The sequence below is a fragment of the Plectropomus leopardus genome, chromosome 14 (genome assembly GCF_026936395.1).
Source record: "Plectropomus leopardus strain MGB_pleo_1.0 chromosome 14, ASM2693639v1, whole genome shotgun sequence".
In the NCBI taxonomy this organism is placed as follows: Eukaryota; Metazoa; Chordata; class Actinopteri; order Perciformes; family Serranidae; genus Plectropomus; species Plectropomus leopardus.
Window position 1 is genome coordinate 18,589,058 of NC_142189.1, and position 26,308 is coordinate 18,615,365.

At 42.1% G+C, this 26,308-nt stretch overlaps 1 protein-coding gene across 1 annotated transcript; it reads right to left on the minus strand.

Annotated features, from left to right (window-relative positions):
- Positions 1-238: 238 nt before the first annotated feature.
- On the minus strand, positions 239-25,684 carry btbd7 (BTB domain containing 7). Its single transcript, XM_042500534.2, has 11 exons — positions 25,324-25,684; positions 18,039-18,266; positions 13,751-14,887; positions 7,867-8,075; positions 7,240-7,315; positions 6,102-6,262; positions 5,849-5,992; positions 5,182-5,371; positions 4,339-4,517; positions 3,705-4,109; positions 239-3,558 (listed from the first exon to the last, which is right to left on the minus strand). Exons 2-11 carry the CDS (start codon positions 18,118-18,120, stop codon positions 2,782-2,784), a joined length of 3,360 nt encoding a protein of 1,119 aa, XP_042356468.1. The 5' UTR covers positions 18,121-18,266; positions 25,324-25,684; the 3' UTR covers positions 239-2,781.
- Positions 25,685-26,308: the final 624 nt, after the last annotated feature.

Below are 26,308 nucleotides of genomic sequence, written 5' to 3' on the forward strand. Positions count from 1 at the left end.
TAATGTTATACGAGTACATCACATGAACATGATAGTGGCATGTGTATTCTTGTGAACATGTCTAGATTGTTGTTTTGACTAAATACCAGTGTGTTCAAGTTTTCTGGTGGCGACCCGTTGAGACAAACTTGTCTGTTAAAGTGATGTGAAATATCAGTTTTGAGTGGATTAATAATTAATGCTCCAAATAAAGTAATCATGTGTTTCTAATGGACAAAACCAACCAGCTGAGATCAAATGAATTCCATAATATCAAACCAGTTTATTTTGAGGATGCCCAAGTTGACCACTGTTATGCACCTTTTGAGGTGACAGTAGAAAAATAGATTCAGTGAAACTAAATGCAACTTAATATCAGTCTACAAACATGTTTTCTATGATACCATACAAGTACAAAGTACCTGTTATAATTCAATCAAACATTTCAGATGGTTCAATTTCAAAAGGTGCTAAATAACACTATGTACACAAAACGAGCTACATGAGATTTCAAAGGACTATTTGATGCAGGCTGGTAAGCTGGTAGAAAAGAGCTTGCATAGACATCAAAGTCACTTCTCCAATAAAAGCCCAGCCGCAGGCGGGGGAAGGCACTGACTTCTCTACAGCGAAGAGCAAAACAAGGACTTTTATTCAATGGAACATTGTCCTGGAAAATAAAACAACTACCCAACATGAACATGGGGAGGAATCTGGAGTTTTGCATTTTTTCCCCATGAAGCAACCTAGATGGAAAAATTATTTTTCTGCTTGGCAACTTCATCACTGCTAAGCAGAGAGCTAATATCATCAGATCCTCTACATATTCCTGTTACTTTAAAAGTAAAGGAAAATAGGGAAGAAAAAAAAAATCTACAAACATGGTAATCCACACCACCTACAACATTGAACAGACTGACCTAATGCATAACATTTAAGAACGAAATTGAATCCGAGACACAATCTTTTTGTTTTACACCAAACATTCTTAGTGAGATTTCATGACAAAGACAAGTACACAGTGTTGTCCACTACAGTAAAAACCTTCAACGACCACTAAAATGTGATAGAAACCATTAAAATTTTTTGTCAGAACATGTTGAGCTTAATTCATTATATACAATTTCCATTGGAGATATGAGCCAGCAATCGCCAACTTTTCTTCAATATAAGATTCCTTTTGTTCGAAATTCATTTGTTCCTTTTCCCTTCAGCTAATAGACAGGTGGCTCCTACAGTGCAATGATACTCGTAAGTGAGGTTGTACGCCAGCTGTTGGCTGTAACAGGCTTTTATGTGTGTACTTGCATGGTGCTGGAGCTACAGCTGCTGCAGCTCTTTAACAGTATATTTAACAGTATCGACTCTGACTCTGCAGTTCCACAATTTCCCATGAGGTGGCATGATGGAGCTCTGATGTATATATCCATGTATACATGGATTTAGCATGTAGGTGTAGTGAAATCCACCTCTACCACCAAGAAATACTGCAGTTGATGTGTCCGCAGTGAACAGAACAGTCAAATAAGCAATTAACAGGGGTTGCAATATAATGACATCATACTTAATTGAATAAAGGTAGCTAAAACTGAATATTCCAAGCACTGATTAAGGCTTTAGATTTGATTACTTGATGCTATTGGATTAAACAGAAGAAGAGGCTCTAGCACACTGACCGCAGCGCTCTGTGCCAAAGACTCTGGTTAAATCATCTGATATGTACAAACAGACCTGACTAAAGATGGGTGTGTACAGTACTGAGATTGTCTAAACACCTGTGTGTATCAAAGTTATCCTCGCACACAGACACACGCACACACACCTGTTCCAGCTGAAAAAACAAAAAAACTCTCCATCTGATTGCTGTATGTCAGTTGCCATGGCACCCCTATATTTTCCTCTGTATCTCAGTAACGAACCTGCTCGTGATCCTCCTGCCTCCCCGCCATCTGACAACGCCAGAATTCTGCTTCCAAGCTAGACACTCAAAGGCCGCGATAGGTAAAGCCTGACACAATTATCAGACTGGGTTACAGGGGGATGACGAGCTCTGATGACCTACTTCCTGTTGGATCCAATTCCTGCTTTGTGTGACCAAGCTTTGGCCTGTAACTCATCAGCACTGCAGAACCGGGGCCAGGAGGGGAAAACAAGTCAGGTGGATTGCTAAAGGCATGCTACAGGAAGAAATGGAGACACGAGTAATGGGAGGAAAAGAATACAGCCAGACGTATTTACATATGATTTTATCACAATGCTTTCTGTCCCAGACTGTGTACCATTGTTAGCTTGTGTAAATTGAGATTCCTATCCTGCCATCTCCCTATTCTACACTGAAAATAATCCAGAGACAACAGGAGCTATGAATATAATCTTTGTTAAATCATCAGTTCATAACTGAGCTACATCTAGTGTTGTGACCTCCTCGTGCAGGATTCACACAGCATAGCATCTTTCTTTACAATCAAACTCATCCATCCTCGTAGAGCCTGAGTCATCCTCTAAACCAGCAGGACCAGGCGGGCTTGCAAAGATCAATTACAAGCATTGACAATTAACCTACAGCTTTTACTCATTCCATACTCTGACTGTGTGATGGATAGCACAGTGTGATAGAGGTAGGACAAAAGGACAGATCCTATAAATAGCAACCATCGACCACCCCTTTCCCCTGCCCCTCTCAAACACACACACACACACATATACGCAGGCACACATTTAGTGCTTTGCCGTCCATAGTGATGGACAACCGCTCATCTTGCTTTCCCTTTTCTTAACTCAACCCCTGGTCCTCAACTGGGGTTAAAGTGCAGATTTCTTATAAGGGTAGTCAGGCTTGCTGGGTGACCTGCGGTCTCTGGAGATCTCTTCGCTGACACTGTTCCTGTGAGGCTGCTGCAGGGACCCCGGGCCCAATGATTCTCCAGCTAGAACCATCTCCTCTGGGGGGTCTCTGGGTCCTGTGTGCCTCTCCTCATAGCTGTCCATGTTCCCACTGGGAGACCGTAAATGGCCTAAGCCATGAGTCAGGTCTGTCTCATTTGATCGTCCCCTTGGGATGTGTCCCATCCTAGGCTGGGCCCCAGAGGGGCTGGCAAGGACTCCATCATGCCTCTGAGAGGTCATACTGAGGACATCCAGACGTAATGGGTCTGGGGCAGTCCGTCCCTGCGGGCGGCCCTGGGACTGAGTGTCAGAAATGTATGGGGGTGGATAAGAGCTGGAGGGGGTGCAGCTGTGGCTGTAGAGGTCTGGTCCTGCAAAGGAGGGCAGTGGGTGAGTGGAGGTTGGGGTTGCAGGTCGGCAGGAGAAGTCATACAGGTCAGGGAACTCGGCTTGAGCCTCCAGCTTGGGTTCAGGAGCGTGTCTCTTGCAGGAGTGGCCATGTCCAGGACCGTGGCCATGGCTGTGGCGGGCAGAAGGGCAGGGCCCGTGGGGCAGATGGTGGCCTGAGGGACCCATTGGGCTGTGAGGGCCGTCCCTGTCCATCTCTGCCATGTGCTGCTCCCTCAAGGACATGACTGACACACCCAGTGCAATGTCGGGCATGAACTCCCTCATAACAGGCTCCATGTTCATCTGCATCAGAAAACAGATTCATACGTGTGACGTTACCTGGCAGTTGAGTGACTCACGATCCCAGGCAATAACCACAAAGCCAAGAAAAACATTTAAATAAACAAAATGGTAGCACAAGGACTTGAGGAAGTAACACGCACACTCACCGCTTGCTGGTCTGAAAGCAAAGCTCGGCCCATAGCCTGTGGGTTGGTGCAGTCGGGGGGCTGGGGCCTGGGCACAGAGGAGTATTCTGAGCTGCCATGCTTAGCGGCTGCATGGCGCTGGATCAGAGTGCGGTTGCAGGGATAGGAGAAGGAACGGGTAGGGGTTGGCATGGGCACACGAGGACGCCAGGCACCCTTGAGCTGAGCATGGCTGGGTGTGGCAGGGGGGTGGTATGGGGGAGGTGGAGGAGGTAGGGGAGGGTGGAAGCCCACTACCCCTTCCAGCTCGGTGAACATGCTATCCATGGCCGGGCTGCTGTTTACCCGACACCGACCCACCTGGCGCAGAGCCAGAATTGGACTCTCATCTCCAAACCGTTCATCAGGGAAGAACTTGTACGGGTTCTGAAAATCACAAAAACAGGAGCTATAAAAAATCTATATCCACTGTGGTGCTGACAAAGCAAACCCTGTTTCAAGATTTTCCTTGAGATTTTTCTTTCTAGGCTTGTTTAAGGTCTGCTGCATTACTGAGGTCCGTCTGTGTCCTCAGCCCTCCTATTCCATTGAGTATCCAGTTTTAGCCATTTCATCCCTCTCTTACCCCTGGGGACAAACTCTGCTTTCTACTAACCTGCAGTAGCTCAGTGGCTCCGTCTGCCAGACCAAACTCCCTGAGCACCCGCAGCTGCAGCTCATAGCTGACGGTGGCTCCTTCACCACAGTTTAGGGCATAAGCTCTCTGGACCTGCTCTGTGTGTCTCAGTTCCTGCAGCCTCCGGATCATCTCCTTCACCACAGGTAGCTGAGGCACTGAAAGATACACACAATACAAACACATACATTAATGGATGTTTCATTTTTTCACATGAAAATAATCACGTTAATACAATAGAGTGCCCCAGGAATGATGTTTTTCTGTAGGTGAACCTGGAAGCTAACTTCACCCTCATTTCCTCATCAAAAAGCCTGTGGGATTTTTGCATTGGATTTTGAATCATTGCAGAAGATAAGCTCTGTTGTAAACAAAGATTTATGATACTTAAACATTTTGTCCAGCAGGACAGTCACAACAAATGAACACCATTTTCAGGATTTTTGAAGCCTAAAAGCATTCGCAAGAAATAAAAATATGAACTAAAATGAACTATGCAAACTAATTGCAACTGCTACAAGCTGTAAAGCCTTATTTGGCGTGATGATGTTCTATAGTCTTATTTAACCACTTGTTAAAAACCATCTTTTTTAAGAAACGTAAAAGCTTTAAATTTTATGTCAAAGAACAAAACGTGAAAGTTTTTCAGCTTGTGTTACCCACAGACCTTATTTAATGCTTCTAACAAAAAAACCCATAGACGTTGAGATGAGGGAAACAGAGGTGCTAAAATATTTTAAAAATTCCAGGTTTTAGAAGTCATTACTGGAGTTCTCTAAAATAAGATACTAGCATCATGTCATTCCTCAACTATTTTCTTACCTGGAATTTCATTGGCCACAACTGATGGAGCTGTGGTTGAGTTGCTTGCCATTTGCTGGTGGCTGATCATGTGACAGCACTGAGGCACAGCATTGTTGACCATGTAGAGTGTGTCAGGGACGTTGGACATGCGCACTAACCGCAAACGCACCAGGTCCGTCTGCTCCACCATCATTTCATCAAGCACAGACTGAGGGGCAGGTAGATGAGAGAGAGAGGGCAAATTAGGCCAAACTTCTGAAAAATAAAACTCCTATGTTGCAACTCAAGGACAGCGAGTGGGTTTTCAAATTAGTTCCACTTGATTGACACTTCATCTAATAATGACTCTCTCTGGTCTAGGGATATGTTCATAAATATTCATGGCCCTGGGAAGCCCTATAAGTTATTAGGAAAAATGTTCAAACGGACATAAAATGAATTTCAGTCAAGATGACGGAGGCAGCTATTAAAAATGTTGAGTGTGCATAGCAACAACTGGGCATGGGTGATTTCTGTGCATCAGAGCTACGAACAGGTCCACAAATTTTCCCAAAGCACTTAATGGCAAGGCTGTCCTTTTCACAAAACCTCTACTCTCTTTGATGATAGCTATAAGGGACACAAATAATCTGCGGCTTCCTGCGTTGTCTGGAGGCCCCGTTAATCAGGAGAGAATGAGCCTTACCTTAGCCTCTTCCACATAAGGAGAGAAGAGGCGGGGACGCACATAGATGCCGGCGTTCTTCTGCCGTAACCAGGCATTGGCTTTTCCACCCTCAGCTGTGGGTAGCATGTCAGAAGGAGGGGTGCTTATCAGACCCCTTTTAAGCTGTGAACACAGGTTGAATGTGGATCAATGATTAGTTTATGAAGGTCACAGTGCACACCCATACACACACACAGCAGCTGGGAAAAAAAGCAAGACAAAGAGTACTGACCGCGTCAGCGAGGACGTCACTGTTGGGAGGTAAGATGTGCTCAGTTCGGATAAAGGGAAGGAGGGGCGACAGGATCTCCTTAAGCTCTTCAACGTCCAGGTCTCTCCTTTTAACTCCCCTCTTGTTTACACTGTGGGCTGTGCCGCTCAACAGGTTGGGTTCTGTAAATGAGGACAAAAACAGCCATGGGCGGCTTTTTAATATAATGCATATAACCGTGACTATTTATGTAACTATGATTAGGCTTTTAAAGTCAACCTGCCGGCTATTTTTCACATTGTTCCGGTAAGTTCAATTTAACAAATTATGGATAAATACTGCACTGGCTGCTGTGTGGTTCAGCCTCCTGAAGCAGGTTGCTGGTCCAAACAATAGAGAAGCCCAGTAATGAGTGCTAAAACCCGGAAATCCATTAGCAATTTAGTACCCCCTGTTCTCTCATGTCAAAGTCTATGTTTTTTTTATGGATTTTAAATCAGAAACAATAAATAAGGTCTGTGGTTGACACAAGCTTAAGAGACTTTCACATTTTGTTCTTCAACATAAAATACATTATATAATACCCCTCTGTGAACTTTGTAGCTTGAAAAAGACGGTTGCTGACAAAGCTAAATGAGACTACACAACGCCATCACTCCGAACTGGTTGCAGTGGCGACACGACTATAGTGTAGTTTAGCCTAGAATTAGCTTGTTATTCCTGGTAATTGCATTAAGGCTTCATGAATACTGAAAGTGTGTTCATTTGTGAAGATTATCTTGCAGAACAAAATGTGTAAGTATTTTAAACATTTGTTCACCACAGAATTGAATTTCTGTTATGATCCAAAATCCAATGGAAAAATCCCATGGGCTTTTTGATGGGGGAAAGAGAGCGAAGTTAGCTTCTGGGTTGGCCCACAGAAAAACTTCATCCCCGGGGCACTCTATACAATGATTAATAACCTCGATAATAAATTCTATAATTGCTTACTAGGTCAGAGCACACAATGACATGACCAATCACTTTGACGCTACTAAAGTTTGGTTCCTTTTTGTAATGCTTTTAAGTATATTTTGGAGGCTGTGGTAAGTGGGTAATTTCCTCAGAGCCATTAGGGGGGCTGCTCTGAGGGTAATTATAGAGTGTATTATCTTACCCCTGTCTGCCATCCTCTTAATAAGCTGCTGCTCGCCCCACTTAACAACATACTTGAGAATGTCCTGTTCGCTCGCCTGTGAATGAGACCAAGGTGCAGAGGAAGACAGGGACACAGAGGGAGATATAGGACAGGGAGAGAGAAAGACACATAAGTATTATTAGGACAAGGTTAGATATTATCGAGAACAAAACTGGGAAGCTGTTAAATGAGGATAAGGTGAAAATGCAATATGTTCAGGCAGTGTCCCAGCAAAGCTCAGGCCTGGTTGGTTTGTTTGTGTGTAGTTGGATTTCAACACTTCACCTCCACCATCTGGTCGGATGCCCGAGTAGCTTGGCAGTGCAGATGACAGCTCAGCTTTGATTAGGTTCTTGGTTTGAAGGCATTTCCCTCCAGGGAATGGTGTTAACTCTGGAGACCCTCAGTGTCGTCAATGTGTGTGTGTGTGTGTGTGTGTGAGTGACAGAGATTGTGTTAATGCATCTCTGTGTGTATGTGTACTGTATTTTCACCAAGCAGTCAATGTGAACACGTCAGGCCCCCTTTACTGAAAACATTTCTTTCACACTGTGAGATGTCATACAGGGTGACAACAGATTGACAGGTGATGCACTGTTTCCTTACCTGTAGGTAGTCAGACTGAATTGCGCAGAGAAGGTGCTCCTTGCTGAGCTCGTAGAGAACATCGGAGGTGACAACCTGACTGAATTCCTCGCAGAGGAAGTGCATGGCCTGCCTGTGGACCCACTTGGAGCCATACGGCTGAGAGCTCCACTTCAAGATGGGGACGAGTGAGTCCAGAGACAGGCTTTCCACAACAATGTCCTCACAGCCTGGGAGAGCCAATGACATAGATAAGCAGTTTACACCTTGATATTTAATTTGGTGTCTTTGTGGGCATAAATGTACCATATTCCAAAAACATGTTATAATGGTAATAACTTTATTTATATAGCACCTTTAAAAACAGAGTTTACAAAGTGCTTAGAAAAACAAAGCAAAAGCAAAAATGGGATTCATAGAAGGCAATACAATAACTGAAAGCCGAACAGTCCAACTGAACATAAGCGAAATGAAACTAGGGTAGAGTTATGATAAAATTAAAACAAGAGAAACAGAGCCTTATCTCCTCAAGCAGGTTGTTCCAAAGCCGAGAGGCCCTGATGACAAATGCATGGTTACCTTTAATTTTTAGCCATGACACTGAAATGTCCCAAAGGGCCTGACATGAGAATCGAAGGCTGAGAACTGGCTCATATGGGGAAACATTTCTGTTATGTAGCTTGGGGCCAGACCCAGACGAGCTTTAACAGTGATCAGTAAGGTATTCACGCCAGCAGTATAATGCTTAAAGAAAAAAGCTAACAGAAAAGAAATACAATAACACAGGATTTAACTGAAAAATTATTACAATACAAATGGTAATTTGTAGCTGCTGCCAGACCATCAGTAGTTTTGACTCTTATTCACTGACCCAGGGAGTCTCGCTCTACTAGCCCCCTCATCCTCCTTGCTGCGTTTCCTAAATCAGAGCACATACCAGAACAGCAGGCAGTGGTTTAACTCTGTAACACACCAACCCACATAAATGCCTTTGATACCTTGATGTGTTTCAGTCTCAAGCTGCCTCCTCTTAACCGTGATAAGTAAACACAGAAGCCTGAGGAAATGTGCTGCCGGTGCATGGGCACACACAATTTGGAATTGTGTACACACTTGAGTGCATAAATCAAAAATGCATTAAAAAGCCACAGAAGGCTTAGGGAATTATGTACCTGCTTCTCTAGCCATTAAAAAAAATAGCAAAGTTTTGGAAATTCAGTCTACCCTGGCACTCAAACACACACTTATTCTAAGAGGGACCCATTTAGACAGAATTAAAACCCCTAACATTCACTCAGATTAACGTATGATTGGCTAGGTCAAGCTATCTATGCCAAACCGAAACAGCTACAGTGGCTCTTATTCTCAGCCTTTCTCTGATCAATATGGTTTAATACAAAACGGACATCCATGGAGATAAAGCCAGACTGACTGACGTCCAGTTAGAGTTGCTCTGAGCTGAAACACACAGCCAACTTCCTCATTCCAGGCCGTCCTGTCCATCAGCTCACATTTGGGCCAGTAGCAATGCTCCTCAGGGAGACGCTTATCTTTAAGTAGAAGATCTAAGCTGCCTTTCCGCCCCCAAACCCCCACTTTGAACATTCACTCTGGGAAACTGGACACCAGACTTGTGAGTGATGACTCCAGCGATGCTTTGCCTTTGAGTCCGAGGCTTCATATCCGTCCACACGCTCATTTTTAGGATGAACACACATGCATCTCAGCAATAACATCAATTCACACACACATGTATGTGCGCGCTCACTGATGATGCACTTCCCCTTTCGGGCGTCTTTAGCTGTAATGGCAAGTTAGCGAAATGCAAAGCAGACACCCGCAGTGTTTTAAAACCAAGGGTGGAAATCCTGCATCGTTAAGAAGACAGATGGAGTTGAAATGTGGACCCAGGCACTTTGCCTTTTTTATCTGCTATAAACAGACTAGAAGAGGGAATGGATTCACAACATCTGTGCCTCAGTCTCCACCACTCGTCCCTGTGCTGTCTGCCTTCTAGAAAGAGCTTTTGCTCATGTCAGTCTTTCACCTTTGCATTTTTGCCCTCTCTGAGAAGCAGACACACACACACACACACACACACACACACACACACACACACACACACACACGAACAAAGGCAGACATTTCCCCACTTGGGACCGACGGTGGCCCAGGAAAGCAAACAGCTCTGCTCTGTGTTAGCCCATTAGAATTCACAGCGACAGCAAGTCTTTTAAAACGCAGCACTTTTATTATGAGCTGGAGATTAGAATCAGCATTATATCTAATACTAACCCGCCTCCCCCTCTCTCCACGGGTGGTACACCACATTCACTGGAGCTTAGCCGGCTGACAAGAATATCAACACAACAGCAGGGGCAGCAACAGCCAGCTCTACACTACACTAACTTTGGAGGACGTATACATTTTGTCTTGCTGTTATTATTTGGAGTTCCTTGTTTATGGAGCGCACAGTCTCCAAAGCCACTTAAATCATCAACTGCACTCAATGGCCTGTAAACAAGCCTGTGGATGTAAATCATGTCTGATGATCGTTCAAGGACTGGGACGTTCTGTCAGCGCACTCCAAACACAAGATAGGGCACTAAAAGCACTGGTCAGTCAGCGAGCATGGAGAGAGAGAGAGAGAGAGAGGAAGCACCAAGCTAAGACCGCACCAACTGGCTATCATCTCTGTGGTGCACTTGAAAAATTAATAAGGCTTTTAATATTGGTTGCTATTTGAGTGAGATGGAGTCATAAAGGGATACACATCTTGAGATTTAATAAGGAAGAATGACAGAGAGCTCACACAAAAACCTCCACAGGCCAAAACTTCACACAACCAGAGGGTAGCAGATGAGGAGCACACCAGGGGGAAGCCAGCGTGACAGATGAGAGGGCTCCCTTCATGTGAAACCCCAGACATAAGCCTCTCTGCAGCCTCATGAAGAGAACTGAAGTCTAAAGTGTAGATGAACAGTGGATGGACACAGACAAATTTCTCATTTCAACTCACAGATGCCAGGGTGATTACAATTACGAGAGTGAGAGATTTTTTTAAAAAATCTATGTGAAAGAAGCATAAAAGAGAGATCTCCCAAAGGGTAATAACAGGAAGTTACAAAATAGACAAAGAGAGAGGACTTGGAAAAAACGAGACCAGGTCAACCTCAACCATCTCACCACATTCCACATTGAGGTTTCATGGGAACTGATTAGAGCGGTGCAGTGCGGTGGGAGAGGGAGGAGAGGGGATAAAAATACCCTCGAGTAGGGGCTTGTTGAGAGGGGGGATGGGAAGGAAGAGGAGGTGATGGTGTGTGGGGATGACACTGTTTGGCTGCTCGTCGGCTTAAGCTGCCAGAGTGACCCTGAGCGCGACACTAGAGCTTGAGGGTGGGAGGTGGTGTCTAACCAGCTGTGTGTATGGTGTTAGTGTACAGTGCTGTTGAGATCACTGCACAGGTCTTAAAAAGGTGATTGATTCTTGGCCCCTCAGTCAATAAGGTCCATTCAGCAGCTGTCCACAACTAATCCTGTGCTTTTGCAAGATTTTATACGAGCATGTTTACGATTGTAGAGTGCACTGTGTTCCAGAAATGTCTCATGGTGTTCCTAGCGGTTTGTCTTTTGGCAGGGTGCATTTTGTTGTTGATTTAGGCTTAAATACTCATGCATCTAAACCTATTAATAATATAATGTAGCGAGTACCCAAGACCGACAGGTGGTCATTTGAGTTGGTCCCCCATAAAAGTTGTGTTTTTTGACAAATTGTAGCGTTAAACTTCTGATGAAAGATGCTTGTAATTATAGCTACATTTCTGGATTTTTAAAAATGTATCTGAAATTAAATCGCAAATTTGAAACCTTATTTACAAAACATTATACAAATCTTTTGGAGAAAAGTTTTTGCATTTATTTTCATTCATTGAGACTACATGAACAAAAACAAACACGACGGGATCTCATCTTGCTTGAGATATAAGCGCGCTAACAGTAAGAAAGTAGTGGCTGATGGATTTTTTTGGACACTTTTTTAGTTTATTTTTATGAAAAATAGGCTGCGTCGCCTGGCCTGGACACATCAATAGTGAGTTTACTTTGTTATTTTGTAGTTCAGTGCTTCTGAGACACAGGACGTGTACGTAGCAACATCACTACATCGTGTATTACATTTGTGTCAATATTACATAGTTAATTTGCACAAAAAGGGCTGCAATATCTGCTTACTGATGAATATATACTTTTTTTTACTGGATTCAAACCTGGTTTCATAAATCCTTGTGTTGGCATATGCAGAGGCTAAAACACCACTGTGAATGTTGTGTGTTGGCAGCGGCTTCAAAGTAAAAACCTTTCAGCCACTGCCTTTTACTATAAAACAGCTTCCCTCAAGTGTTATGAGTCACAACAAACTATATTGAGTGCATTTTGAATATGATGAATATCACTGTAACTTGGTGGTTAAAACTGAAAATAATCCAGTTTTGATTTCATTACACAGCACAAGGCAGTGAAACTGTATGCTTAAATCGTTTAATGCGTCTCATATCACCATTTCAATATTTAACAAACTAATTCCCATCATTGAGGCTCTATGAAAGATAAGATGTTACAGGATCTGACTGTCAGTGTTGAGTCATGCAGCCTCCCTGGATCCACACAATCCTAACAGACGGGCCAAATGCAGTTCTTTTTGTGTGTATTTGAATTAGACTGCTACAAGTATTGCATATTGCAATACTGCAGTATTCTGATTGAATTGGTAGGTGCGTTAGAAACTGTACAGCGTTCAGACGTGCCACTCAGGAGAAGGCGAAAGTGATAAACTGACTGGCTCATCATGTCATGCCATAGCTGTGACCTTTGGCATGTTACTGGGGTCATTCTGAAACAGTGGCAAGAGTCAGACAGAGAGTGTCATCCAAGTAAAGATAGAGCAGTGACGAAGTAAACGAGCAGTGACGAAGTGTCGACAGAGGCTCAGATGTGCTGCATGTATCAGACAGTGAGCTGTCTGTCCCCGGAGACACAGACAAACCCTTCAGCCTATATCAATCTGTTACTGGCAGCCGCAGCTTTAACACCCATCACAGCCAGCCAAGCTGTTTAACACTAGCTTGGTCTGCACAGCCATATTGCACATATGCCAGCATATGCATAATGTAGTTTTTAAGACAGGGTGGAATATTAACACAATGAGTGTGAGACATATAAGAATGAATGCATGGAGGGAGAGATTGAAGTAGAGTCTTGTGAGGCATAATTTGCAAAAAAAAAAAAAAAAAAAATCAGCCAGTTGTGACAAAATCCAGCTCCTATTATTTAATCAGCAGAGACCAACGCTATAATTATGATAGTCTGGAATGACAAATTAACCTTGAAATTCATAGTAAAAGCTATTCAACAATATTATCACATTTTAAAATAATTTGCTCAAGCTGAGACCTCAGCAACTAAATTGTGAGGCAGTAGACTATGCTCAAAAGGAGAGCTGGACAATTACACAAATTTACTGCATTCAATGAAACATTATGATTCATTTATTGCCCTAAATTTACTCATAGCACAATTATAAAAACATTACTAATAGTCTAATATCTTTCTATCTAAGTTATCTTTAACTGTAATATAACAGGACAAATATATCAGAGGTGAGTCAAAATAGGAAAAGAATTACATGTCCTGATACATAAAATATAATAAAATAATGATAAACCAATATTATTACTATCCGATAATATGTCTTTACTGTATATAGATTGAAGATCATTTTGTCCTGCCACACTTGTGGCTGTTATCCTGTAAACCATGTCTAAGAGATCCAAATCTTTCATTTCATATCTCATCACAAACTGCTGATTTGTGTGTATGTGCATTGTAAGTGTGTGTGATGACTTACCTTGAGCCAGCATACTGAACTCCAGGAACAGAGCGATGTGGTACAGCTCCATGGCCTCCTCTGTGCGTGTACTGGCTCCACGGCCCCCGGACACCAAGGCTTGCACCTCACCGAGGCTGCCTGCTGAGGGACTGCCCCGCAGCACCAACCCAAGCTCTACCACATCTGTGTACATGCAGTGGAGAATGACCTGCACATATTTCCGTGGGATGATGGACTCATCCAGCACGATGCGGGTGGGTGTCTGCAATGTGCGCTCTGTCATTTCCTCTCCTGTGCGGATGCGCCTCTGCAAAAGGTTCCTAAAGAAAGGAGAACGTGCTGAGAGGATAGCTTTATGAGCCCTAAGATCCTCGTCTGGGGTCCCCGGGCCTCCTGAGCCCGCTGTTGCTGCTGCTGCAGCCACAGCCCCTCGCTCGTTACAGCTCTCTATCATCTCAGAGTCTGATGAGAAGCTGAGCAGAGCGTCGTAGTAACACATGTAGTCAAAAAGGCCCTTCATGTCAGCCTCCAGGGAGTTGGGTGTACCAAACTCCTCACTGAGTTGCACCAGTACATCCACATTCTGCAGCCTGGTATCCTCAGCCCCGCCAACCCCAAACTCCCCAGTGTACAAGTAGTGAAGTAGGGCTGAGAACATGGGCACGTCAATGCCAGCTGTTTCAATGTCCATGAGAACCTCTGCTCCATAGCCAGGGGATGACGACAGCAGAGTCTTGAAAAAGGGGCAGCGGGCAGCCAGGATGGCCCGGTGAGCTGGGAAACAAGTACCTTGGAAGATAAGATCCACATCAGTGCAGTACTTATGCTGGTAGAGGGCAGCCAGATCCCGCTGCAAGCTGGGTGCCTCAGCACGTGCCAGGCTGGCCTGAAAGCTTAACTCCTTGAGGGCTGCTGTGCCCTCATATTCCTCCACCAGGGCGTTTGTGTCACGGACATCCCACCCTGACAAAAGCTCCCGCATCTGCCGTGCATGATCTGCTGAGCGGCTGGACTTCCTCCTTTTGATGAACCTCCGTTTGAGGGTCGCCAGACCAAGGCTCTTCTTCTTCCTGTCTGCAGGCCTCTCATGGCCGTGTTCCAGGCTGTATAGCTTAGACTCCCAGCCATAACCCTGCTGAGAGTAGGATGAGGTCCCTGGAATGAACACACAATGCAGGTTAGTTTGACGCTTCATACAGGGTTCCTACAGATAAAGTCAAGTGAGATTTAAGACTTTTTAAGACTTTTTAATGCCAATTGAAATGAAATTTAAAGACAAATTCTAGGTGGTTTTTGTGGGCAAGTTAAAAAGTTACTACTAAAAATTTCTAAACTAAAGATGGTTAATTTGTCATTTAAGTGGATGCAATTTTGCATGCGTGTTGTTGGTTCCTCTGTATAACATTAATGTGAGAGGCATTTTGTAAATTGCAAAAGACCTTTTAAGGATCCACAGGAACCCTGTTCATAAGAACTGTTGTTTGTTTATACAAACAAAAATCTTAACATATAAAAGAACAAAACTCTTGTCATTTTTTCATAGCTGTGGGTTTTTTTTCTCTGCATTTCCTAAAAAAAATGTGTTCTGGTGAGACACTCATTTCATAACCCCAACACCAGCTCACTCATGAGGCCAGACTGCTAGAAACACAATCTGTCTCTAGCACCCCTGTGGTGTGGCCAGCTCTGTCAGGCCAAACACACACCACCCTGACCCAGCTACCAAAGCATGTGGATCTAGTTCAACAGAGAAAAAAAAATACAGAATCCCTTTATTTTGTTTTGTTTCAGACCAAACTATGGTTCAGCACAGACTGAGAACCAATTAGCTCATGGAAGACTTTGTCCTGCATTGTACTTCTCAATGAACTTTGGTCCATTCGCATACTCGGGCCCAATCAATTACACTAAATGGCAGTCATCTTTGGCTTGACAGACAGGACTCGTACGTCAGAGGAAGCGCTGCCAAGGAGATCCTCTCTTCCTGCCCTTCTCTCAGCATCCATCAGTGTGACCCAAATAGTAATCATTCTAGCACTGTGAATCATCTGTGGCCCAGGCCAGCTCAACCGAGCAGCTACAGAGCTCAGAGTAAACCTCATTAGGTCTCAGGGGCAGCAGAGATAATTTGGCTCCTTTCACAATACTTTCACTTTTAAGAAGTCTACAAAAACCTCAGAGCCAAAGTCATTTTGAGAGTGAAATAAATAATGTTTTTTGGTAAGGGCAGATTTATTCAAATTTTTCTCTGAAGCAGTTCTCCGTCTGGCACTGAGGACTGCAGGGAAAGATTTAAGGGCCAGAAAGACTCCATTGGTTGATAATTTAGGAGTATCAACTTAGTCTCTTAACATGCCTCGTAATAAACAGTGATCTCTTACAACCAATCAAAAACACTACTTAGATATAAGCAATACAGAGTGATTTCACATACCTGTGTGTCTAGACAGAATCAAAGTGTTTATTCACAATAACTTCCAGGTAGACAAACCCATGTCATATATGTCAAATGAGATGGCTCTGAGCAAATACTATCGCATATGCTTAGTTTTTAGTTGAGATGGGCATTTTAAGTCCATATTATAGAACTTGCAAAAAAATAAAAAATAAAAATCCAGCGTTAGAATAGAAATGTAAATTGGCCAACAACGGAAATAAAGTCAAGTTTGAAACTCATTTATCCAACAACCGAAATCCAATTAGCCTATTAAACCATAAGTGCAAAGGTCACAATACATCAGTCATCTTTTTGTTGCTGCCTTCAACATGACATTACATAGATTAGATGCAGTGAAGCTATAAGCTACACACAGCTGGAGAATAAGATTGTACTCATTTTACGTAGTATATATATATATATATATATATGTCATGTTCAGATGTGGGAGGGGTGGTGGCGAATACTCTAGAAGCTGAATGAATACTGACCCCCAAATGAGCACTCCAGTACTCATGCCCATCCCTAGTTTTTACCTCCTTTACTTCTTTACTTCGCTGTCAGACAGACCTTTTTAACAGGGTACTGAAACCATTATCTCAAAGCCGCCACACATAATTGGCAAAAACAGTAACGTCACACAGGAGAACACTGAGATGATGGTTTGCCGTTGCTTTGATTGGTCATCGTGTAAGGTAAAGCTAAGAACACTTGAACTGATTCTGTTTTTTACGTCTTTTTTGGTGGCTAAAGCTTTTCTGCCACCCTTGACCACAGCAGTGCATTGCTAAGCTTCCTTGCTGGTAGATTTAATTAATAAAAGCCACTAGCAAAGCAGCATAGTGCATAAAATAAGTACAGCAGAAATGTCAGATAGGTCATACCCTTGTGTTTAACTAGGGATCTTTAAATGTTACAGTAATGGTTGAAAATGACAACAGAAATACACAATTTTGCCAGTTTCACGTCTCTGCATTTCAGATCAATTGCCAGCCGTGTACTCAGAAGTGGCTGACGTGACGCCCCAGTAAAACAGTCTATACAAGTTATGCACATTCAAACTATACCATACAGACAGAAATAAACTAGCTCCAGTGCAGCAATGTATTTAGACAATACTGAAAAAGGTACAAAAGCAAAAGGTCTAACACTGCAGCTGTCATGTCATTCAGCAGGAAAAGGTGACATTCTGCAAAAGCAGCCTATAGCTGGCCACAGGGACAAAAATCACAGCACCAGATTAGCTCCCATCCGGTGTGATAGCCCGCAGCCTTATCACAATCACATCACCCCACAAGTACACCGTAACAACAAAGCTAAGAAGAGACTGCAAGGCCGGTGCTTTATTTGGGTGGAATTTACTTTTAAACTCTCAGAGCAGAATACTTAATATAATCTTGGTTAACCACCCACGTTGGACTCAAGTTTCTTTGCATATCTGCCCCTCACAATACTTCATGAAATCCATATGGCAGGGAAAAGTGGATGCATTGCTTTTTAATGCATTTGTGTCAGTTGTATGAGTCAATGGCTTGGTTAAAGAGCTCTCACGCAGAAACATATTCACCTTGTGCACCACTAGTTGTCATGGAAGCAGGTTAATGTAATCTAAAGTGTGAGGTTGGCCCTGATCGACCCCCCATCGTGTGTTTGTAGCATGGGTGCATGGTGCCCAAGTGGGTTCGGGAGCGCAGCTTTAACACTTCACTTCAGAAGAGAGTGCGAAAATCGTGTTTTTCATGGACAGTTAATCTAACAGAGATATTTTACCCTTGCTTACTGAAAATACAGAATCATCTGTCAGAGCTGACTTTGTGTTGAATGTGCACCCGATCACACGCTTAATAAAACTACAGATAAAGCACGTACCTATAAACGTCTGCTGTGCCTGTGCATTTCCCCCTATGCGTGGGGAGCATGAGTGTGGATAGCTGGATCCATTGGCACCCATCCTCACTTCTCTTCACTTGCTATTTGGGGGTCCCCCCTCTTGCTGAGTCATTCTGCTCAGACAGCGTATTCCTCTCGATGCTCAGTCGTGGGTCAGGCAGGGATCCTCTGAAGCGTCCTCAGAGCCCCGGGCCCAGCCTGCCATACCTGGAGGGAGGACAATGAAATAGGACAGGAAGAACAGAGTGAAATGTTTAAGTCAAAGAGTGAATGCTTCTTTAAACATCTCACAGGGATTGAAACAATGATGAGTTTAGACTGTTTGGACGCTGTCAAAGATAATGAATGGCCAGGGGCGTCAATGTTAAGGAAGCTGAACAGAAGGACATCTATTACTATCTGTCACCATGTCTCAGCCACATTGATTTCATTGCAATCATGAATCATAGCAACCCTGGCAATTTTACAGGCCTGAAATACTAAAAGTTCTAATGGGAAAGCTTTTTTTAGAGTGACAGTCTTCATCTGAAGACTGTGTGTTCAGTCTTCTATCTATAATCTTCAGCGGCGACTTAGGTTAACAGAGACTTCCTCTGCTTGGCCCTCAGGAAACTCTGACTGGCAGTGAACAACAAATCTACTGCAGATGTACTCTGCCTTTACCCATCTTGTCCACTTTAGTAGTTTCAACATTTGTAGTCTAACGAACGATTTCGATGTTTTTCCAGTTTAGCGGTATTTCTCTTCACAGTGTATAATTATACTGCAACGTTTGTGACAATTCATTGACCAAGGTCATATCAATTAGAGTCCAGCAGCTTAGTATTACATTTTCATTTAATTACCATTGAAATATCGCTAAGCTAGTTTTCAAACGTTTGACCTCTGTTCAGTTCATGTTAGAGCAGCCAGATTAAACACTGCATCGTAACTGCGATGACTTGTGGTCGTTCAGTGAAACTGTTCAATGCATCATGTGACAATATGGCAATACTGTGAGATGACATAAATATGTCTACTGTCAGAGATTTTGGCATTCCCTTTATGCAGTGGTAGCTTTACCATTAATACTTCTGGTTCTATTGGGCTTTTGTGGGTGATGTTGCATTTTGGATTTTTAGTTATTTGCATCAACAGAATGGAATACTTTGATTTTTCAGATAGGGCTGCAACAATTAATACTTTGATTATTAATTGATCTACCAATTATTTTCTTGATTTATAGATTAATCACCTGGTCAATAAAATTGTGAAAAATTGGGGAAAATGCACGGTGTAATTCCCCACAGCTCAAGGTAACATCTTCCAATGGTATATTTTATCTGATAGAAAAAAGCATAGTAGTCGCGCACATCTAAGATTGTTAAAGGCAGGTGCTGGACCAATGAAAGACAACAATGAACAACATGAAGAAAGGTCTGCACACTGTAGCTCCCTTGAGTGCAGTTTAATGTTTTATACAGCTAACAGTCCAAAAGTCCACAGCTTATTAGTTTATGAGAAGTGTGAAAAAGAAAGGAATCTAACTTTTACATTGAAGAAGCATGGAATCGTATTTGATGATCAAAACAGTTGACAATCAATTTTCATTCTTAATCCACTTATCACTGTAGTCTATTGTCATATATTTGATGAGCCAAAAACAAACAATGTTGTCTGGTTATTTTGTCCAATAACAATTTCTAAACTCATCTTTTTCACAAAAGTCATTTAACAGTTCACAGCAGGAAAAGCACGGATGTAAATTATTAAAATTCATGACTGAATTCCATTTAGCTGCTTCAGTTTCAGGTTTCTGATGTAATGCACACTGGCTCATTGTCACGTCATGGCTTACGGGGACATTAAAATACAACAGAGCAATCCCTCGTGTTAACAGTGACACCTTTTCCTGCCATGACAAGTCAACACGTCTTCAGTAAAAAATGCTTTTTAAAGCCCCAATGTGACATCCATTTTACAGGACAAAAAAAGATTACTTAGGTTGTTGTTAATTTATATGGTTTGGACACACAAATCATTTTAAGAAAGAAGTGATCTACTGCAAATAGCTCCATACGGTCAATTTCACTAAGCCAATTCCTGCCAGCAATGGCACCAGTGAAGGCGCCCTCACTAACTTTTTTGCTCTCTCCTTTATACCGTCACTGGCTTCGATCTAACACAAAACAGGGCACCTCATTAATTAAGCATACCCTTAACCCATCAGGCTATTAATTACAAACTGAGTGCATATGTCTGGCTTCATTTCTACCAGCAAGTACACTGGAGAGCAAAATTATTTTGATTACTTTCCAAACCAGAGGGACAGCTTCTCAATTTTCCATGCTGCTTACATCTTGGGTAACTTTGCATAAATATGCCCAAATGTGCCCTTTTATAAACAATATTAAGAGACTTGGAAATGTAATTCTCGTTGCTCTTGACCTTTAAATAACCCAATATAAAAACAGTCCTATACATTTCGTTCTCTTCAATGTGAAACCAGGCGGAGAACTGGGGCGTGATAGGGAGATCTGTTTTATCTCAGCCTGCTAGTTTTTCCTGCCTTCCATACTAATAAATCATTGTGTCTGCCCCTGTAGAGCCGCACTCTACAGCCTCCCAAGGGTTCAATGGAAAACCTCAGCCTCTTAGTCCGCACACACAAACAGTCACCAAGCAGTCACACTGGAGCACTCCAATAAAATGTTGGTTGATCTTTATTTCATTAGACTGCTTTAAATAAGCCCCATCTTCACAGGGAATTCATTTGGACAAAATTAGAAATTGAATTTGAATATGTAGGAGAGGAGGAAGCCCTTGAGATATATACTGTCTTGTTTACAAAAGGAGGTGGGGGCGCGGGGGGGGGGGTCCTCAAAGGAGCACAGCGGAGGCAGAATAAAACAAAGCAACACATCAATTGAACAATACACTGACTTGCAGCTAGGCAGACTCACGGCTTTAACTCATTCAAATGAGCGAACCAAATTTAACTTCAGCTGCAGTGCAGAATTCTAAAAGCATAATTTGGGACAGCTATTTCCTTGAGACCTGACTCACACTGTTCAATAAGAGGCATCTCTGCCATAATCTCTCTGATGTCGAACATTAAGACACTTTCCTGCAGTTTAGACTGGAACAGTGTGCTGCTCTGTGTGCTGGGAGCAGAGGAGGGCAGCGCCACAGACGAGGGGGGGAGGCAGACGCCGGCCGAGCTGGACTATACGTCCCTAATAAGAGGTGACAGGAGACACTCCCTGCCCCCACCTATCTCTCTCTACACACACACACACAAACATACGCACCCTTTCAAACCGCTCACCTTGCCTCAGTCACTTGGATCATTTCATTTTATTCAAATCAGCCATTTGCAGAGGTTTAAAAGACAGAACCACAGCCTCCCTCCGAACATTACCATACAAAACTGCTTGGCACGAAAACAGGACCAATGTATTATTCAAATGACAGCCAAGGCACTTTATCAATCATTTATGTGGATTTCCTCATCACAGCTAGAGAAAAGGGAAGCGGTAGGTAGGTAGGTGGGTACCTGGATCTCCCTTCCTGTGTGCAACCCCAAATTTATGGCGCATGTTATTATTTCAAAGCCTGATTTTTACAGGTCATCCCGTTCTCCGGCGCTCGTCTAATGAAACGCACACAGCCAACATTTTGAATCAAAGTGACAGCTGTAATGAAGCTGGGATGGCATGACAAGACTTCAATAATCGAAAGTGATGTAAAGAATTACTTGGGCAGTGTAGAAGATGACTGAGAAATTTCTATTTCTTGCCTTTTTGGTAATTGTGTAACAGTGTATGACGCTAAAGACTCATACTGCTTTGCTGAAATATACCTAGGTACTGTGTTCATTGTTCCCACTGTGAATCCTATGAATGAAATGATGAAATCATCACCTTTTAACAGTAATCTTTTTTAGGCTCAATGACACAAGCCCTAATCTTCTGAAGAGGAGCAATCACTGTGCCAGTATCGCAGTCAGGGCTGAATGAAAGGGCAGCGACTGTAGAAACACTGAAATACATTCCCCCCAAACACTTTGCTGTCTAAAATTACACAGTATCTGCAAAGTGCTCTAAATGTGTCAAAGCTCTCAAATACACAGCTCTTCAATATAATTTCTTCAACAGGGAATTTTTATTAGTCCATTGCTGGCATGTTATTATCTCATGAAGTCACATCACACTGATCCCAGAAGAAACGTAGATAATTCTTGACTCACATACAAGGAAAAAGAAAGATGCAGGCCTTGTCCAATTAACATAAAAATACAATCTAATTATGGCGACTTATCTTTTGCTATAATTTTGATTTAGAATACACTTAGATGGATATAACTGGGGACAAAACATTTTGCTGATGCTGAATGACCTGTGCAGAGAGTGGGACATAATGTGCTTTGCGAAAGCAAGCTGGAATAATATACAGCTTCAGACAGTAATTGTAGACTGTTTGACTCTTTGTATATTTGATACAATCAGAGGTGCTCTAAAAAGGGTCATAATAAGCAATGCAGCGGTGAGCAGAAACCAGAACTTTCTGACAGTGTGACCTCGACTGTATTGATGTGTCTGCTGCATACAGTACACCTCACAACAAGATGTGCAATACGGACCGCAGGTGGACAGAAAACAGAATGAATAACTCCCCCTAAAATAATAATGATGTCATATTTTTGCCTGAAATGATAGTTGGAGAGACAAAATTCAGAGCCAGAGCAGACTGCTTACCTCTGCAGTGTTTTCACCAATCAGGTCAATCAGTGTAACAGTTAATCAGGCCATTCGACTGATTACAGACTCTGCCAGCAGAGCTACAGGAAACTACAGGATTCAGAACAGGCTAGAAATGGCAACACACTGAAATGACAGAGACAGATAGAGGAAACAAAAGTCCCCACAATGATGACTCATGGTGGGCAGCCTCTGGATTAGCCTGTAAACCAACACTATGAACTATAGTGTTGCATATTTAGCATTTCATGGACTATGTTGTCAGGTGATTATGTATTTTTTGCTCTGGAGGTCACAATTTACAAACAAAGAATGGGTATCACACAGGACTATCAACAAGTTATTTTCTTTTAGATGTTTGAGTGAAAACATGAGGATACCTGCAGTGACAAAGAATGGATGGACATGCTCTAGCTCATCCAAACAAGGCCATTTTCTCAACAGAGAAATGTTAAGTGCCCATACACTAACAACTATACAAACACAGCCTGGCAGTCAACCTCCAGGGAATGAATGGCAGCCTAGGAAACAAAAAATGCTTATTTTAAGTGAGTTATCAATGCTCCTTGTTGGATTCTCCATCCCTCTGACCAGGGTAAACAGCATTCAGGCCAAAGTCCGGCTCTTTCGCTCTCTCTGTGGTAAGTACTTGCAAGCTCACGGCCTTTCATGCAAGTCATGGACTTCTGAGTATGTAACTCCAATAATTACATGTCATTATACTGCCCTGGAGCAGTGACACAAATACTTAACCTGGTGAAATTACAAACCCAAAATGCTGCAGAGTGTAGTGAATGCACCTTTTCCAAATGAAAAGAGAAAGACGCACACAGACAGGTTGTCTTTCAGAGGAAGGCAGAATGCTGAGACTAACCAGAATTTCAGCGAGATTACCACAGGATTATCACAGTCTGCATATGGCTCCGCACCACTTAAACAAATTGTGACACCAACAAGTATCATATGGAGAAACCCCTTGGGATAGCACTACAAAAATTTCTTTGGGTGAGTGAGGCAAATAATAAACTGTAAACAAGACAGGATATCTATTACTGACCTTTAAATGTATTTGGAGAATATTTGACAAGTGGAAATACACAATAAAGCCTCCTTATGCATTTTTGTCATTTCTATTAATGCTCTTTCTTACTTTTCTATTCATCTAGTTATAATAAACCACAGCTATGTAACTTCAACTCAGCACTCATACATAGGCTATAGTATGCTCTATATGTTACACATTTCTGTGTTCTGCATGTTATCTAACTTTTATTTTTGCATGTGCCAGCTCTTCTGTTTGTAATTCTTTATACACCGTTGTTTGAGTCCCTAACCCAAGGCAAGTTTCTGTCACTGTGAGATAGACAATAAAGTTTTTGAATATTCAATCTATACCTCACCTCTATATGTTTTGGTGTTTTCTGCTAGTGTAACTTACTGCTGTCTTTAGGTGTGACCTGCCCAGTAGTATTATTATTATCCATTTCTACAATCATTGTTACAGTATCTCTTCCTCTCTCTGTCCCCCATTCCCTTTCCCTTTCTTTCCCTCTCTTTCTATTTATCATTTCATCATATTGATTACTGTCATTTTTATTATGTTGATCTGTTCTGTACACACTACATCTACTGCACATCTGTCCATCTTGAAAGAGGGATCCCTCCTCAGCTGGTCTTCCTGAGATGTGTACAATTTCCCCCATGAAAGGGTTTTATTTTGGGGAGTTTTTTAAGGGCAGAGAGATATCGTTTGTTGTAAAGCCCCTTGAGGCTTATTATGATTTGTGATATTGGACTTTATAGATCAAACTGAAATTTAATGGAAGTTACTATTTCTACAGCCATTAGAGACATATTTTGTGATTCAGCTACAATGAACTCTGACTTGATTAATCTGTAAAGCACTTTAGATTGCCTTTGGGTATGAAATGTGCGATATAAATAAATTTGCCTTGCATTGCCTTATCCACAAGTATGCTGTAGACTGCAATATATGACGGGCCATGGTGTTGCCATAGCACAACCTATCAACAACTATCTGACACAGAGGCAATAAACAGCAACATGTAGGTCCATCAGCAAAGTTAAAATGCACATTCATATTTAACTTTTTAATGAATCTAGCGTCTCAAAAAACGAAAGATGCATTGTCCTCTGTAAACCGTGTATAAAGAAATCAATCATTTGCAATGGCTTTGTTAGCCTTGCGTTTACGCGGAGCTATTGTTGCTCTCTGGGCTATCGCTGCTCAGCGGAAGCCTTGGTTAAAAGTGCTCCTAAGAGCAAAACCCGAGTGTGTTGTTTGTCTCAGCTGATAAAAATTGGAAGTAACGTCCAAATAATTGGCGACAGCCTGGCGAGAGGAGTCATATTCACCACAGCCCTGTAATTAGTAGCCTATCCTAAAAGGCTAGGGTAAGCTATCTGTGCTGTGTCGCTTTGACTTTACCCCCTCGGAAACAGCAATTTACTTCGAGCAGAATGCGATGCAACTGTTGAAAAGCCAGTGTTCAAAGCATATTTACCCGAAAGTGGAGAGCTTCGTCGGCATTGTTTTTTCTCGTATCACCTCGTAGTTTGGACAGTACTCCGACCCAAGTTGTCCCTGGCAGAGGGAGAGAAAAAATGCAGCTCAACACCTTCTTTTTCCAACTCTGCTCATTACGCACGGCTCGACGTCAACGTCCACATTTGATCCCCTGTATGCGATAATTCCCACTTGCATCGACTTTCTGGTGAATTTACAACATTTATCTCGACTACAAAACTACACCAAACCCGTTTTTAATCTCGGTTCGGTTCGGTATTTCCCCATAGTAGCACAACGCCTTGTTGGGTGGTTGTTATGGCCTATCCCAACGCTAACCGCTTCATGGTAATGTTAGCCAGATTAAGAATCAGAGCTTCCGGACAGGATTTTCAAAATAAGAAATAAAATATTACAACTATGCATTTGTACTGTAAAATCAGTGGTGGGTAAAGTACGCGCAAACCATACTTAAGTAAAAGTACAGCTATTATTACTATTAAAATATTACTTGAGTAGAAGTCTAAAAAATCTGATATTTACTGTACGTAAGTTTTAAAATATCATATTAAATGTACTTAAGAATTGAAAGTAAAAGTTAAAAGTCAATGTCAATTTTTTTGTCAATTCTGCCAGATGTGAAAATACGTTTCTCTCCATACCCACTGTGAAAGAAAAAGTACAACGAGGAAATAAAGAGTATATATATATATATATATATATATATATATATATATATATATATATATATATATATATATATATATACATAGAATTGAATAAGTACCAAAGAAAAATATGTGCCTGAAGTAAATAGGTACCAAGAACAATAATAAAGAAAAAAAGAAGAAATTTGAAAATTATGATTATGATTGATTATTTCTTCATAATATTCACACCACTAGAAACATTTTCCCCAACAATTTAAAGAAAGATCTAAAGAACAATTTCCTCCTTCCCTCCTTTTCCTTTATTTGTCTATC

Coding starts and splice junctions, on each gene's coding strand:
- btbd7 (XM_042500534.2), bottom strand. CDS start 18,120: ATGGGTGCCAATGGATCCAGCTATCCACACTCATGCTCCCCACGCATA. Junction 8,076..13,750: donor GTTCAGTATGCTGGCTCAAG/GTAAGTCATCAC, acceptor TGGCTCTCCCAG/GCTGTGAGGACATTGTTGTG. Junction 4,110..4,338: donor GAGCCACTGAGCTACTGCAG/GTTAGTAGAAAG, acceptor TGTGATTTTCAG/AACCCGTACAAGTTCTTCCC.